The sequence below is a fragment of the Nyctibius grandis genome, chromosome 1 (genome assembly GCF_013368605.1).
Source record: "Nyctibius grandis isolate bNycGra1 chromosome 1, bNycGra1.pri, whole genome shotgun sequence".
Lineage (NCBI taxonomy): Eukaryota > Metazoa > Chordata > Aves > Nyctibiiformes > Nyctibiidae > Nyctibius > Nyctibius grandis.
This window is the reverse complement of record NC_090658.1, coordinates 1,376,300-1,390,073: the sequence shown is the minus strand read 5'-3', so window position 1 is coordinate 1,390,073 and position 13,774 is coordinate 1,376,300. Positions and strand designations below refer to the sequence as shown.

The window sequence follows — 13,774 nt, the reverse complement described above, 5'->3', positions numbered from 1 at the left end:
TTGCAATATATAACCATCTAACCCAGAACTTAAAACAGCAGTTGGATAAGTTTATACTCTACAACCTGTTGCTGTATTTTTAGCACTGGAAATACTATACTGTCATGCAGAACTGGTAAATCAGACATTGCCTTACCATCCTGAAACAAACACCTAGAAAAGAAAGAAAAAAAAGGCATTAAAATAATGTTAAAGAATAGCATTTCTAGGAATTTCACTTAATATTAAGTTACAGTAAACTGCATACAAGTTATGAGGTCTTTTCTTACAGAAATTTCAGAGCAGTATGAAATTTTAACATTAGGCAAACTCTACAGAATTTGCAAACGAGCTGGCCTTGAGCCTGCCCTTGGACAAACGATTATTTTAATTAGGTCTGCTAGCATTCTTTAACGAAAATATGGCAGCATGGGGATCACCTTTGACTTAATTTTCACTTCACAGTTCTGCTGCCAGCCCGGGGGCGGGGGGCATCCCCACATAACGCGCTGACAGAAGAGCACAAACGCGGGTAACCGAAAGTGCTTTTGACAGCACAGCCTGTGCTCTGCAGGGAGCCGGCCGAGCCTTTCGGTGGGGACATATTTACAGCCTTTTTTGCCCCCCTTCCCGTTGGGGACGAGGAGGCGGCGGCCGCGCCGGCCCCGCTCCCTCACACGTTCCCGCCGCCGCCTCAGCGCCCGCCCGCCGCACTGGGCCCCGCGCGCATGCGCGGCCCGCACGGCCGCGCGCCCTTGGCACAGCAGCCTCAGCGCGGCGCCCCTCGCCCCCGCCATTACCTTGCACTCGTCCGAACACTTCGTAATCCACCGACTTGAGCGCGCCGGAGGCCTTCGCCAGGGCAGACATGGCGGCCGCGCCGGCTAAGGAAGAGCCGCCGTCGCGTCGTGCGCTGCTCTCCGGGCCGCGGCCGAGCGGGGCCGCCGCGTCCCCCGCGGCGAGCGGCGGCCGGACGGGAGCGCGCGAGGCTCAAGCTTCGCGCGTCAGCGGCCGCCTCACGCGGGGGCGGGAAGGGGGCGCGCGGCACCCTCACACCGACCCTGGCGGGCGGCGGGAGCAGCCGCCCCTCGGCGCGCAGCTCTCCCTCCGTGAGGGACGCGGCCCCCCGGCTCTGACGGGAGGCGCGGCCCTCGCCGCCTCACCCCGAATACGCGAGTTTCCCGCCTCGAGCATCCCGTGACAGGTAACCAGCATTAGCCTTTTTCAGGGGTTTACAATAATCACCGAAACAAGTATCTGCCATACATGGCTGAACTGAGGTAATTTTGACTGATAAGGTGGAAAGTTAAGTAGGTGAGAGATTAAATATACAAAAAAAAACCCTAAATTTATCTTGGGCATCCCTCTCTGTCAAGGCTGAGTGACTTTTCTCCCATCTCCACATTACTTAAGCTTCCACCCGAAGTTTTAAAAGCTCATTTCTCTTCCCTGTTCAATCACTGTGCTGAGGCAAATACCAAAGCCAGTAAGGGGCTGGGCTCCTCAGCTAGAGCAGCAGGCCCTGGAGAAAGAAAGCTCACCTCATGCAAAGTATTCACCAATTAGTGCTCATGTTTTCATTAGCAAACCTTTGCAGAACAGTTCACATGTAATTTCTTTTATGTACATGCTACATGTGCAAAAATACAGGCCAGAAACTGGGTTAGTACACTGAGTCTCCAACCAAACACCACAAAGTTCTTCTATGTCTGCTTGCAGTTTCACTTTTTCCCCTCCCATATTTGCTTTTTCTAAAAAAAAAAAAGTATCTTAAGTGTCTTCAGGCAGAATTCTACACTAGAAACAACATTTAACCAACCTTAGAAAGTTAACTCAGCCTTCTCTTACCAATAAAGTGGTAGGTTGACTGTGACTTTACAATAAAAATCAAAATAATAATTTTATTTCCTCTCTCCATTAGGCAACTCCCTTCCACACACCACTTCATGTCCTAGCAGTAATGCAGCATAACCTGCATTTATAACCTGTTTATATGTTTGGATCTCAAGACTAGAGGGAAGTTAAAAATAGATCAAGTCCTAGAAAAAAAAAAATTGTTTTTCTGAGTCACATAACTGGAGAAACAACCATTCAATTCAGTGCAGAGTAAAAATATTCTCATACAATCAGAAAACTTCCAGTGTCACAGGGAACAGGAACACAATGGACAAAATTTCGTCATTTACTTTAACTATATAACACGTTAAATCAAACCCTTTCATTTTACAGGGGTCATTCATTTTCCTGGTGTGGAATCAGCACCATTTTATTTTTAAAGAGGAGGATTCTACAGAAAGAGGAACTGAATGCACTACAGACCGAAAATCTTTTGTCATTTGCTGCCATCTGTCAGCAGTGAAGAGCAAGGCAGGTAAAAATAAATTTACAATGGCACCCCGTTTACAGTATAAAGCATTGTAACACAAGCCTTGAAACCAGAGCTTATTTTGGTACTGATTACACTTTGCTGTCTGCACATTCCAGTACTGGCAACAGCAACCTTTGTTTTACCAAGAGTATCTTTGACCTTTCAAGTGAGTTTTCTTGGTGTCACTCAGATCTCCTCATATCTGCACTGGCTTGTTCTCAGGATGGGAACCCATTCCTGTCACTGTCCATGGCTCAGAGATACTCTCATCTCCTGTATTCCTACTGCTATTGTGTTTTTTCAGACAAAGCAGTTTAAGATTTTTTTTTATTTGCCATAAGAGCATCTTGCCACTCTTTCCCCAGACAAATCTGAGTTTCTCATTATTTCACAACACACAGCAGAGATACCACGCAGAGCCTGAAGAACTCCAGAAGATGATACCACAAGACACCTAATATTTTACAGTCCAAGTAATCAATATCAGTAATCAAACAGTATTCCAATGCCCTAATTAGCAAGAGAGCTTTAGCATACACTATCAAGAAATGCAGACAGTCTGTATGAAGTCCATGAAGTTCTGAATTTCCCCCCACTACTTTCAGCTGTTTACTCTATGGTGTAGTGTTGGCCTAAGAAGAATCAGCTGGTTGCACTTCCTAAAGCTACAGCCAATTGTAGAAAATGCTAAACACCTACATCTGTTAAGGCATAAGATATATTCCTTGATTGTACTGCAGAGGAATGCAGATGATTATGAACATTTCCTACAGCAAACAAGTTATTGTACTTTTAGGATGAACAGAAAACATAATGCCATAACATCTGTTGATCATCTGGAGACAAAATAGAGTCCTTCATACTGCTGCCAGCTTAGCTATTGCCACATTTGCGACTCAGTAAATAAGGGTGACCTTTTTTATTACTAAAGCAAAGCAGCAACAGTCACAATTAATATCTGAGTGAGAAATTCCAGGCTGCAGTAAATTCCAGTGATGACTATTATGGTGCCAGTTTGCCCAGGCCTCTGCTATGCTCACAGCAGTTGGTTTTTAAAGATTCATCTCCTATTTCATCATATTAATTTCACTTTTCTTTTCTGATCACTACATACCCTTGTTAATTCAAGTACATGCTAGCCAGCTTTTCTTTTTCTATCTCTTTCAGAAGCCATTGTTTTGTGTTCTCACTTCTGATGTACAGGTTTGCTTTTCCCTCCCAGCACAGTGTCATCTAGGAACAATTATTACTACAACTTAAGCTAGTACAGAAGGGCTTCTTTATTCTGAAAGGTGCTTCACTTGGCAAGCTTTTCACAACTGGTGAAAACTCTGTTGCAATAGGTCTAGTTTTACCACCAGGTCATCTGCCTCTACTCTGAGCATTAAGCCTTTAAAAACACTTAAAGTGCAGTAAGGTTTTCCCACCACCCTGTTTTTAATCATAGTATAAAGTATATAGTAAAGAATATCACTACTGGAAAACACTAAAAACCTGCAGTGGTGCTATTGTAGCCAAACATCAGGAAAGAGCACAAATGCAGCTATACAAAGAGCTGAGAGTGACCCTAGTACTTAAGTAACTCAGTCCCACAGTACCTGAGCAGGGCAGGCAGAGCCAGGGGGTGGCAGCAGGGTCCATCCAGGAGCAGCAGAAGACTGGAAGCACAGCTACAACATAGAGGCAAGGTAAATCCCAGAGGTAAGGCTAAAGACAGAACTAAAGACTAGTCTACCTGTGACTTAAAAGAAGTAAACATGCTCAGCCCTGAGCTTAAATGGAGCTCCTGGACCAAGGAGGAGAGGGATGTGGTTGGGTCCCAGGTGAGGCTGGTCAGCACAATTAGACCTATTGGTGCCCTTGACACTGCCCACTATCAATAAAGTTTTTGATAAAAGAATCTTTTATTTATTAAGTTTTTGTTTTGGTTGTTAAATCAAAGTTATTCTGAAAGTTGTAGCTTCATTATTTGTGCTGTTTGTTCATCTCTGGCACAGAAGAGTTGGAAAACCATTAAAGCCTTTTTTTCTTTCAATACCCACTTTTCAATACTACTCCTGCTTTCTCTCTGTGTGGCTCTCACTTCACACCACTGTACCTACTTGATGTTTTCCACTCCTAAAATTACTGTCTTTGGCGTTCGGGCAGATGTCCCATCAAGCACATAACTTCCCACTTTGCTGTCTTAATTCATCCTTCAACTTATAACTATGCTGCTATTTTTCTGCATCATTTTAATTTAACATGGCTTCTCCTCAGACCTGTCCATGATTGCATTTCTGCTCTCTTGCCACCTTTTTGTAGAGTTTCTTGCACAATCTACAAACTATTAACATTCCAGATTTTCTTTGCAGTTCATCTCAGCCATCAGCTTACTAGCTGATATCTTTAGCTATACATTTTCTTTAGAATTTTTAATATTTGTGAAACACTGTTTCATCACTCTTTATCTGAACCAAACTCTAAACCTGACTCACTTGCAAACGGGCCCCAGCTGATTTTGATGAGTGGTTTCCCAAAGGATACCAAAGCCCCTAGATAAAAGAAGCTACTGCTCCTGTTGCCTGGTTGTTGATGTTACCTTGGGAGCATAGAACACCCAGGAAGGAGGTTAGAAGCTCTGTAAGTTTAGTTTGTCCTTTCTAGTGGGGTGTTTTGGTTTTGTTTTATTTCTTATTTTCTGTCAAACACAATGTATACTAATTTTTCTCTTTTATCCTTTAAAATAATGCCCTTTCCTTCCTTTGTGTTTACTTCTTCAAGCAAAATTATAAGCTCCCCCCCTCCCTTTTTCAGTGGCCTTCCTCTTTTCCTTGTTCCCATATCCCATTTTCTTCTGCTAAATTGTATTCACTGTCACTACTTTATTTATGAATAAAAATTATTAGGACTTTGAGCTTTATAAACTTTGCTTCAAAATTGCACAAGCTCCTTCAGGGTCTATATTTCACAGTCATTATTTACGTCATATTTAAATATACCAAAAATCATTTGAAAGCTTAATCTTGACTAACTGTGAAGTAAGAGATGGCCTCCCTTCATCCTGTTTTTCCCTTCTTTTTGCAGATCACTGGCTATCAGTAGCTGTCTTTTTCTCTTAAGCACTAAAGATTAGATTTAGAAGCCTGAAGGACAAGGCAGGCACACAGGGGGATTGTTGAAGAGCCTTAGTCTGTGTTCTTCTGTAGAAGATATAAAACAGTGGCTTGTTGCAGAACTGCTGAATAGAAATGTTGCAATTGTGCAGAAATAAACACAAACCAACTTTTATTCCATAAGCTTTAGGGCAAGACAACGAAGTGTTACTAGCCTGTAAGTGCTTTGCTAATAGCCATGAGTCAGCTTATTTAGAGGAAGTTAAAAACCAAGTGGAATGGATGCAGAAGTGTCAACTGAAGTAAAGATTTAGGCTTCATATACCTTTCATATAGTTTGTTCATATATCAGAGAGAGTCTAAGCACTTTGTAGGAAAGTGTAGAAAAAGCTCTGTTAAGAGAGAGCATCTGGGTATAAATTAACAAGCCAAAAAGCAAAGTAGTGTTGTTGAAATAGAACAACATGAAAGGAAACTGTTTTCTTTAGCTGCACCATAAACAAAAAAATAATTTGTACTGTAAAACTGCAAAACTTGAAATGTGAACATATAAATTTCATAAAATCTCTGAGGACTATTTACCTGGATACTTATATTACGATTATTACTGTGTAACCTAGAGAAAAAATTCAACAGGATGATTGAAGGAAGTACTGCATTCAGTTTTGAAAGAGTGTTTGATTACCCTTTTGGAAAAATAAAAATGAAAGATTGTTGAAGTAATAATGTATGGACAAAAATAACAATAGCCAAAATATTTGCTTGGTGGTTGACTGATTTAATAAGTTATAGATGAATATACAGTATACCAACAGCACGAGCAGGTGACCTGGTGACAATATTTGTCTCCTGATCCATTTATAATGCAAGGGCCAAATCCAGCAACCTGATCAGTGTGGGAGGACTCGCACACCTGTGCAGAGGCCCACTGAAGCAAGCAGAGCGTTGCCCAGAGGAAGGGTCATGCCTGCACAGATCAGGTTACAGGACTGCAGCCAAACTTTGTGTGGATGGGGCCTAAATTTGTCCCTCCCGTGCTCTGAAGTCATGGACTGCTTACATAAAGTAGCACAAGTTATATGGTGACAGATACAAAATTGCAAACCCATTATTTTTACTGTGGCTCGACTATATTGTATAGATTTTGTGTTACTTTGTGCTTTTTCAAACAATTATTCTGAGAGCCTAGATGTAGGACAACCACGTTCTTGTACAGCAAATTGTACAAGAACTTGTATAATTCACTACATCCTGATTCTATCCAGGGCATGAAGGCCTACCAACTGTATTTTTCTCTGAAATGAGCTTTTCTTTTTTAAGTTAAAGCAGTAATCCCCAAAGTTCTCTTGCTTGTGATCCCATTCACAGCTCAGTTTTATTTGACATAATGTGTAGATGTGAATATTTGATGAAACTAAACTTCTGTCCACTTTTCAACATTTTTTATCACTGCCATGTCAAAGTCCTTAGTTTGCTTAACACTCCTCCACATAAAGACCTACGTCAATAAACCACTAAACCTCCACCAATAAAACCACATGAAAATAAAGTTCAGATCAAAATTAAGCTTTAAAAAGTATTTTCACTGATATATGAAAAGAAAGATTCTTCAGCTAAATCAGTTCTAGTTAGTAGTAGTAAAAATTTTAATCTAAAAACATAATAAGGAACTAAACCACTGGGTAAAAATAAATGCTTAGTATGAGGAAATCAGCCCTGAAGACTTGCATCATCATTCCCAAGTTCTCTTATAAAGTGTTGGTAAATAAAACATGAGAATATAAACTGTTGTATCCTATAGCAAAATGATACCCCTCAAACAAAAATATGACTTGATAGTTATACGACTGAATTCTAAAGCATAAGAATCAGAGGGTGCAATTTGGGGTTAAGTCTGTCAGTCCTATGCTGGCATGATGAATCAAGGAAGTCTTGGCTTGATGATTAAATCTAAACACAAACCTACCTTCTATAATGCCTGCAAGGCTTTAAATTCACTGTGTATAATTTCATCACAGAAGATAACTATAACTTGACTTTATAAGCAGTTTGTGAACAAATGAATGATTTAACTCTAATATTTTAATTTTGTGAATCCAAGTCCTAGGAGTGCAAATTGGATTAGTTCCTAAACTAATAAACATATTAAAGCAATGTTATTCAGGAAGAAGTTTGTTCTCCACGCAAACAGAATGTTAAAATTCTTCAATTTAGCAAGCTGCTCTTTTGGCGTTGTCTTTGTCATCTCTTTTTACCTGGATTATTATTTAATGATTTGAAATGTCATGCGTCTGGAGGTTTTACTGGAGACATCAGTGAGCTCCAAATGGAAAGAGAGAAAGTGTGGAAGGATTGGGGCTTGGTGAAGAAGAGGAGACCAGGCCACCCTCTTACATTTAGAAGGAGCACATTAGAAGCCTTAGTCACAAGGTTTGGTAGGAAAGCAGAAGGCGACTTATCTGATGTTTGATTTCTGAAATATCCATTCACAGGAAACACATTAAAATTTGGGGAAAACATTGAGATGCTGCTGATGGTTATATTTTCTCTTCTTATGCAACATGCTGTGAAGAGGAGATGTGGTCATATAAGGCATTTAGTTCTTTATTCCTGTTAAAATACAGGAAATTTAATCCCACAGCCCCTAGAACAATGATGTCAGATTTTGTGGAGGATTTAGGGCTCTATAGAAGATGTAAGAAAGCACAAAAGAGTGTGGGCTGGTAAAGGCATGGTTTTTAATGGAGGTGGGTTGACAGCTATTACATTTTGCAGTTCTGTGAAACCATTTGATTCATTCTCATTAACTGCATTAGCCCACTATTTTTTCTCAAAAGCAACAAAGAAACCTTAATTAGTATTTCGGAATCTTGAAATGTATTAGTGCAGCTTGTGTCATCAGGTATTTCAGTCAAGTCTCACTGAACTGATTACCAGTAGTAGTTCTGATAAAATGGGAGGAATCAGGATGATTTTTGTATTAAGAATTCATGTTTTGAATCAACTTGAATGCTTTTAAGAAATCAGTGCTTATGTGGAAAAGGGTGACCTGGCTGATAGTTTCTGGATTTTTAAAAAGATTTTGACAAAATCCTGTATTAGATTGCTCTGGGCAGTAAAAGCAAGTGCCACTGCTAAGAACTACAGAAGAATCTCATTACACTAAGTGACTGGGCATTAAAAAGTCAGACTAAACTCAGTGTTATTAAACAAAGTAATGTGCAGAGCAAAAGCACACTGAACTATGCAAACACAGCAGTGGTTTCTGGCTGAGCCATTTATTATTCAAGAAGGAGATTCTGGAGTTACTGTGAACAGTTTTATGAGAAGATCGGTGTAATGCTCAGTGGATGTCAAGAAAAACCTTTAGGAGAAGAATGTTAACAGAGCAAAACAGAAAATACCCTCAGGTCCCTGTGCAAACCCTGGCTGTACCAAATATCCTGTTGTAGCCATTCCTCACCTCAAAAACAACAGAAAAGGCAAGAAAATCAGTAAGGATGAAGCTTAGAACAGCTTCATATGAAGAAAAACTAAATAAACTAATATTCTGTGTCTTCTTGAGACAGAAGAATATTCGTCTGTCTAGCAGAGGATACCACACAGGTCTGTATAATGATAAATGGCCTCATTATTTCTCACGTATGAGAACTCGTGGGCATCAAACAAAATTACCAGCTAACAAGTTTATGACAAAAGGGAACAACTTTCCACACTGTGCATGAATCAGAAATTGAGGCTGCAGAACATTGATGCTAAAACATGAGCTTACAAAGCAGATGAATGAGGGGATGAAAAACCAATTTAGCACTATTAAACACAATGAAATAGCCTGTGACTCAGGATGTGTGTCTGTGAACTGAAGAAAAGGGAGAGTATACAGAGGGGAAGTAAAATTGTATGCGTGCCCAGGTCTTAGTCTTTAGTTCTTAGTTTTGGTCTTGTCACAGGAAACTGTTCTTGCACATTTCTGCAGCGAAGACTGAGGTCAGTCGTAAAAAAAGAAAGCATTCCTGGCGGGGGGGGAAACGTTTGCATGGGCTGGAGAGAGAAAAAGAAACAGAGCCCAGGAATCTAATGAGAAGAGAGGTGAATATCTAAGTTTAAAAGATCAAAATGAGGGAACCAGACGGAGATACTGAACAAAGCAACCCTGATAGTAGCAAGTTCTAATTTCAGAGCCTGTCAGGCCTCCTGCTGATACCATTCCAGATGCTGATGACCAATCCCTTACTCCACCTTTCCCAGGCAAAGAGGGCTGGAATCTCCAAGGACAACCATTTTTCCAACCATGTCTCATCGGACAGATTAATTCATAGCATGGTTATAGGATTTGAGCGTGCATTTGGCAAAGCCGAGAAAGCATGAATCAGATTCTGTGTTCATCCATTGCAATGCTACTGAAAAAGAAAACACATGGGGGTTGTAGATAGTGGTATCGCTGCCTGAGGAGCTAACAGCTAACGCCTACTGTATTGTCCTGCAGAGCTCTCTTTTGCAGTTACAAGCTATCTTTTCTGCTCTTTTTGTTCAAGACAGATTCTCTTTCTCACTGGAGTTTTTAAGCTTCCTTAGTTCTTTCACCCAGTTCTTGGTACTTTGCCCAGCAGAAGGGCAGCTTCTGGCTTTATACTAAATATGGCTCAGTTTTCCACTGGGTTTAGTCTTGAAGTTCCAATATACAAATGTGGCAAAAGTGACTTTTCCCTCTCCCTGGGGTTTCTCTGAATGTACAGTCCTATTGTGTTCCTTAATTAGAACATTCCTTCTATCCTAAATGGCCTTTTTGACAGTTACGTTTCCAAGGTTGTTATAAAGTGTTAATTTAGTCATTATTTCACCTTGAACTCTTGATCCACACATCAAAACAGTGAACACACGATCCACCCAAAGAGTTAAAGCCTGAACAACTACTTGAGCTATAGCCATGATAAACACAACAATTATTTGTGCTGAATGCTTCTTGAAACAAGGTTCAAAACCTGAACAAAGATTTTTGGCTGTTATTTGATTTATCCTGGGTTGGGAAAACAGACCTTATACTTTTTTTTAAATAGACATTGTCAATTTCTTCTCTTAACTGGAACAACAGGGAAGACCTTACATTTTCAGCTAATGCCTAATTCAAAAGAGGAGAGGCTGCAGATATTTTAGGATGAAGAGTACCTGTTCACAGGTTCCATCCATCAGTGGTATCCAAATGGGCTTTGAAGGCTTTTCTAAAGAAAATATTTATAATCTTTTAATGCAAAGAAGCACACTACTGTGTGTGATACCCCACTGAAGTCAACGGGACTATTCGTGAAGTAGGATACTATCAAGCAAGTTGGTATGTCACAATTTGTTCCTATTTCGAGAGATAAGTCCTGCCCAGAAAAGTTATATATAGTTGCCATTTTGCTAACCTAAGAATTGGAAAGAGACTGAAATGAGAGAAATGAATAGACAAACCAGAGAACTGCAGATGAAGATGCAACAGATGCATTTACCAGTGAAAAAAATTCCGTCAGCTACTCGAGCACGTTGGATGAGATCTGCTGCAGTTCTGCTTTGGCAAACACGGAGTAGCTGTACGAAACTGCAAAGTCCATAATGAGCAGTTTCTGTGCAAGCGACTGCAGGCTGCCAAGGGACTGTTTCCTTCGTTTCCTAGAACAGCAGAATCCCTGGAACTGACCTTTGTGCGTTCCCTGTCATTCACATGCTCCTCTGCAGCCGCTTTCTGTTTGGCAAGACAGTGAGACAGAAAAATCCATCTCAGTGCCTCAAGAGGGGGGAGAAAAAAAAAAGTAATGTCTCTTTCCCCAGAGTTGACTGCATTTATTTCATGTCCAAGGAATTATTGTTTATTTCAAATAGCTATGAGTAATTTGGAAAGAAATCAGCAGTAAGCTCCTATAATGAGGCTCAAGTCTGCCCTGCAGGCACAAAAGTTTCCAGGGATATCTTCAGGAGTTTCAGATATGTAGAGGAAAGAGACTGTCAAAGCCAGATTCTCTTGTGTGTATTTGAGACAATTTTGCTTTCCAAATCTTAGGCAATAAGACACCTAAAGAGAACAAATCCATGGACTGGAGAGGGAAAACCAATTTTGCTGTAAACTAATTTATTTCACCAAGGAGGATTTTGGCCCTGTTTTTGTACAAACAGTCACTGTCCATCCTTGTAAGAACAGTAACCCACTAACTTTAGCTGGGAGGGAGAGAAGGCCAAATAATATCTTGTGAACTGATATAACTGAGGATGGATTTAACCACCTGGATTCTCATAAACAGAACCACCAGGAATGTAAAGTGAAGCATAGCCATGTTGCACATACTCAGTCAGCCTTGTCTGTCTAGTAAAGTTTTACAACAGGTGCCCATATTAAAACTTTAACCCCTTCACAAGTGCCTTTTATTTCTGTTCAATATAGGCTCAACTGAGAAAAGTTCCACTTATATTAGAACATGTGTATCTAAACAGGCATTAGAGAAACAGAACATTATCAGTGTTCAGTGTGTGTGCTGTAGGTGATACTGAACCCGCCTCCCCATCCAACTTGAAACATGCAATAGAGTAGTATTTAGACAGCCTTATTTCAGGGACCTAAAATTAGCTACTTTGAATCACGCTTTAGGAGAAGCTGGTTTTGTCCCATACTATACAGGAAGCTTAAGTTCCTTGGCACCTTATTCAGACGCTGTAATCACTCTTGCCCCCATCCTCCAAACAGATAAATTCTCTGTAAAATAGAAGTTTGTGCAATAGATATGTTTCTACATTGTAGTCTTCTGGCTCATGACAATGTTCTGTGTATTTAGGCAGAGCAGTGTTTCTCGTATTTTTTTAAAACAAGGCAAAGGGGGTCGTATGTCTTCAGATGAGGTTGTCTAGCTACAAACCAGCATAGATATGTTGGTTTTAAAAGCAGTGTTTCTGTTTCTTTGACTTAAAACTAGTGATTTAAACCACATTCACACACTTCAGAAGCTTGGTTATACTGACTAATCCTACTGCCATCTTGCTCATTGTTTCTCAAGAAAGTAGTAGCTGCAGTTGAGTTCCTAGGGGCAGCAGGAGACACGAGCAGCTGTAATTACTGCTCTTCACTGTTTATACCAGACAAGGAACTGCTACTATAGAGCAACTCAATTTCCCGGGGCAGGGGAGTAAACGCCTTCACAGCAGGCTGTAATTACAGAGTCAACTCATGTCCTCATCCTGAAGGGATGGAGCAGCTCCTTGCAATGAAACTGCCCTTGTTAGTCTAAAGACTTGCAGCTAGTCATCACAGATGCTGCTTCTTGGAGAAAGTAAGTTACTGCCATCTTGTCTGAGAGTTGGTGAGCAGGATGGCAGCAGCTTCTTGACTCTGGCATCTTTCAGTGCCTGCTTTGGATGACTGACCAATTTAGAAATGAGAGAAAGTCTGAGGATCTTCATCACTGACAACATCAAAAAGCAAGCTCTTCCTCTTTATTTTTGTAATGAGGCTCTTTGAGATATGGAGGGTCACAGACTAGGACAGGTATGATACAGGTAAGGCGAAGCTCCTGTTGGATTGTGTGTTCATTTCCAAATTGTAAAATATATAGAAGTCTGTCACTCAAAAAATTATTCAACTCTTAACTTAGGTCGGAAAGGACAGATGGGTCACTAAGCAAAACATCTCTATAGGAAAAGTAGTTACTTGAGAGCCGAGATCGTAGAAACCACGGTTAAGGCTGAGTGACAAGTTTCCTAAATACTGATGACAGTGCTGGTGTTGGTTGACCTAAAGCAGCAAGCCATCCAACAAGGGAATGTGTGTGTGCAATGTGACTTCAGCCGCTGTTAACAGGCAAAATTTCTCATGAATGGGAAGATTGTATTTTTTTCACAACTACAACCCTTGGATTCATCAATTCTCAAGATTTAATGCCAAAAACAACAGGTGGCAACCATATTTGGGTTGATCTCAATTCATATTCCTCCTACTTAATAAGAGAGGAAAAAGCTGTGGATGCAAGTAGCACAGACGGGTTCCTTGTTATGAAAGCTAGTCCTGCATCACGTGACTTGGGAACCAAATGTGCTCTTACACACCGCTGCAGCCAAAACATATTGCAAACTTGAAGAACAAATTTATTTTTGACTCACTTGGCAAAATGTATCTTTTTTTTTTTTTCCCTTTTAAATAGCAGAATGCCAGCTTACTGGGTGGGGGGGGAAGGATTAGTTTTTAAATAATTAGTAAATGTAATCAGTAAATTAAATCAATATGCAGAAAATACTTTCAAAATGCATGTACTATACGTATGCTTACTATTGGACTCAGAATCTCCTTTTTCCTTGTTTCAGATTCTGAAAA

The 13,774-nt window shown here is 40.4% G+C and overlaps 1 protein-coding gene across 4 annotated transcripts in view; it reads right to left on the bottom strand.

The window, feature by feature from the left end:
* The window catches only part of ACYP2 (acylphosphatase 2), a 43,288-nt gene extending 42,311 nt beyond the window's left edge, over positions 1–977 (bottom strand). For 2 of the 4 annotated variants that reach the window (XR_011048247.1, XM_068401673.1), the window contains exons 1-2: positions 780–974; positions 137–153 (exon numbers count right to left, since the gene is read on the bottom strand). Coding sequence is in view for 3 of the 4 variants with exons in the window: in XM_068401673.1 (XP_068257774.1) it covers positions 137–153; positions 780–849 (87 nt within the window). In the remaining variant the exon portion in view is untranslated. Of the gene's footprint in view, positions 1–136; positions 154–419; positions 676–779 lie in introns of those variants that run through there. The other 2 variants (XM_068401783.1, XM_068401865.1) reach the window with 2 other exon arrangements.
* Between the last annotated feature and the right edge of the window lie 12,797 nt (positions 978–13,774).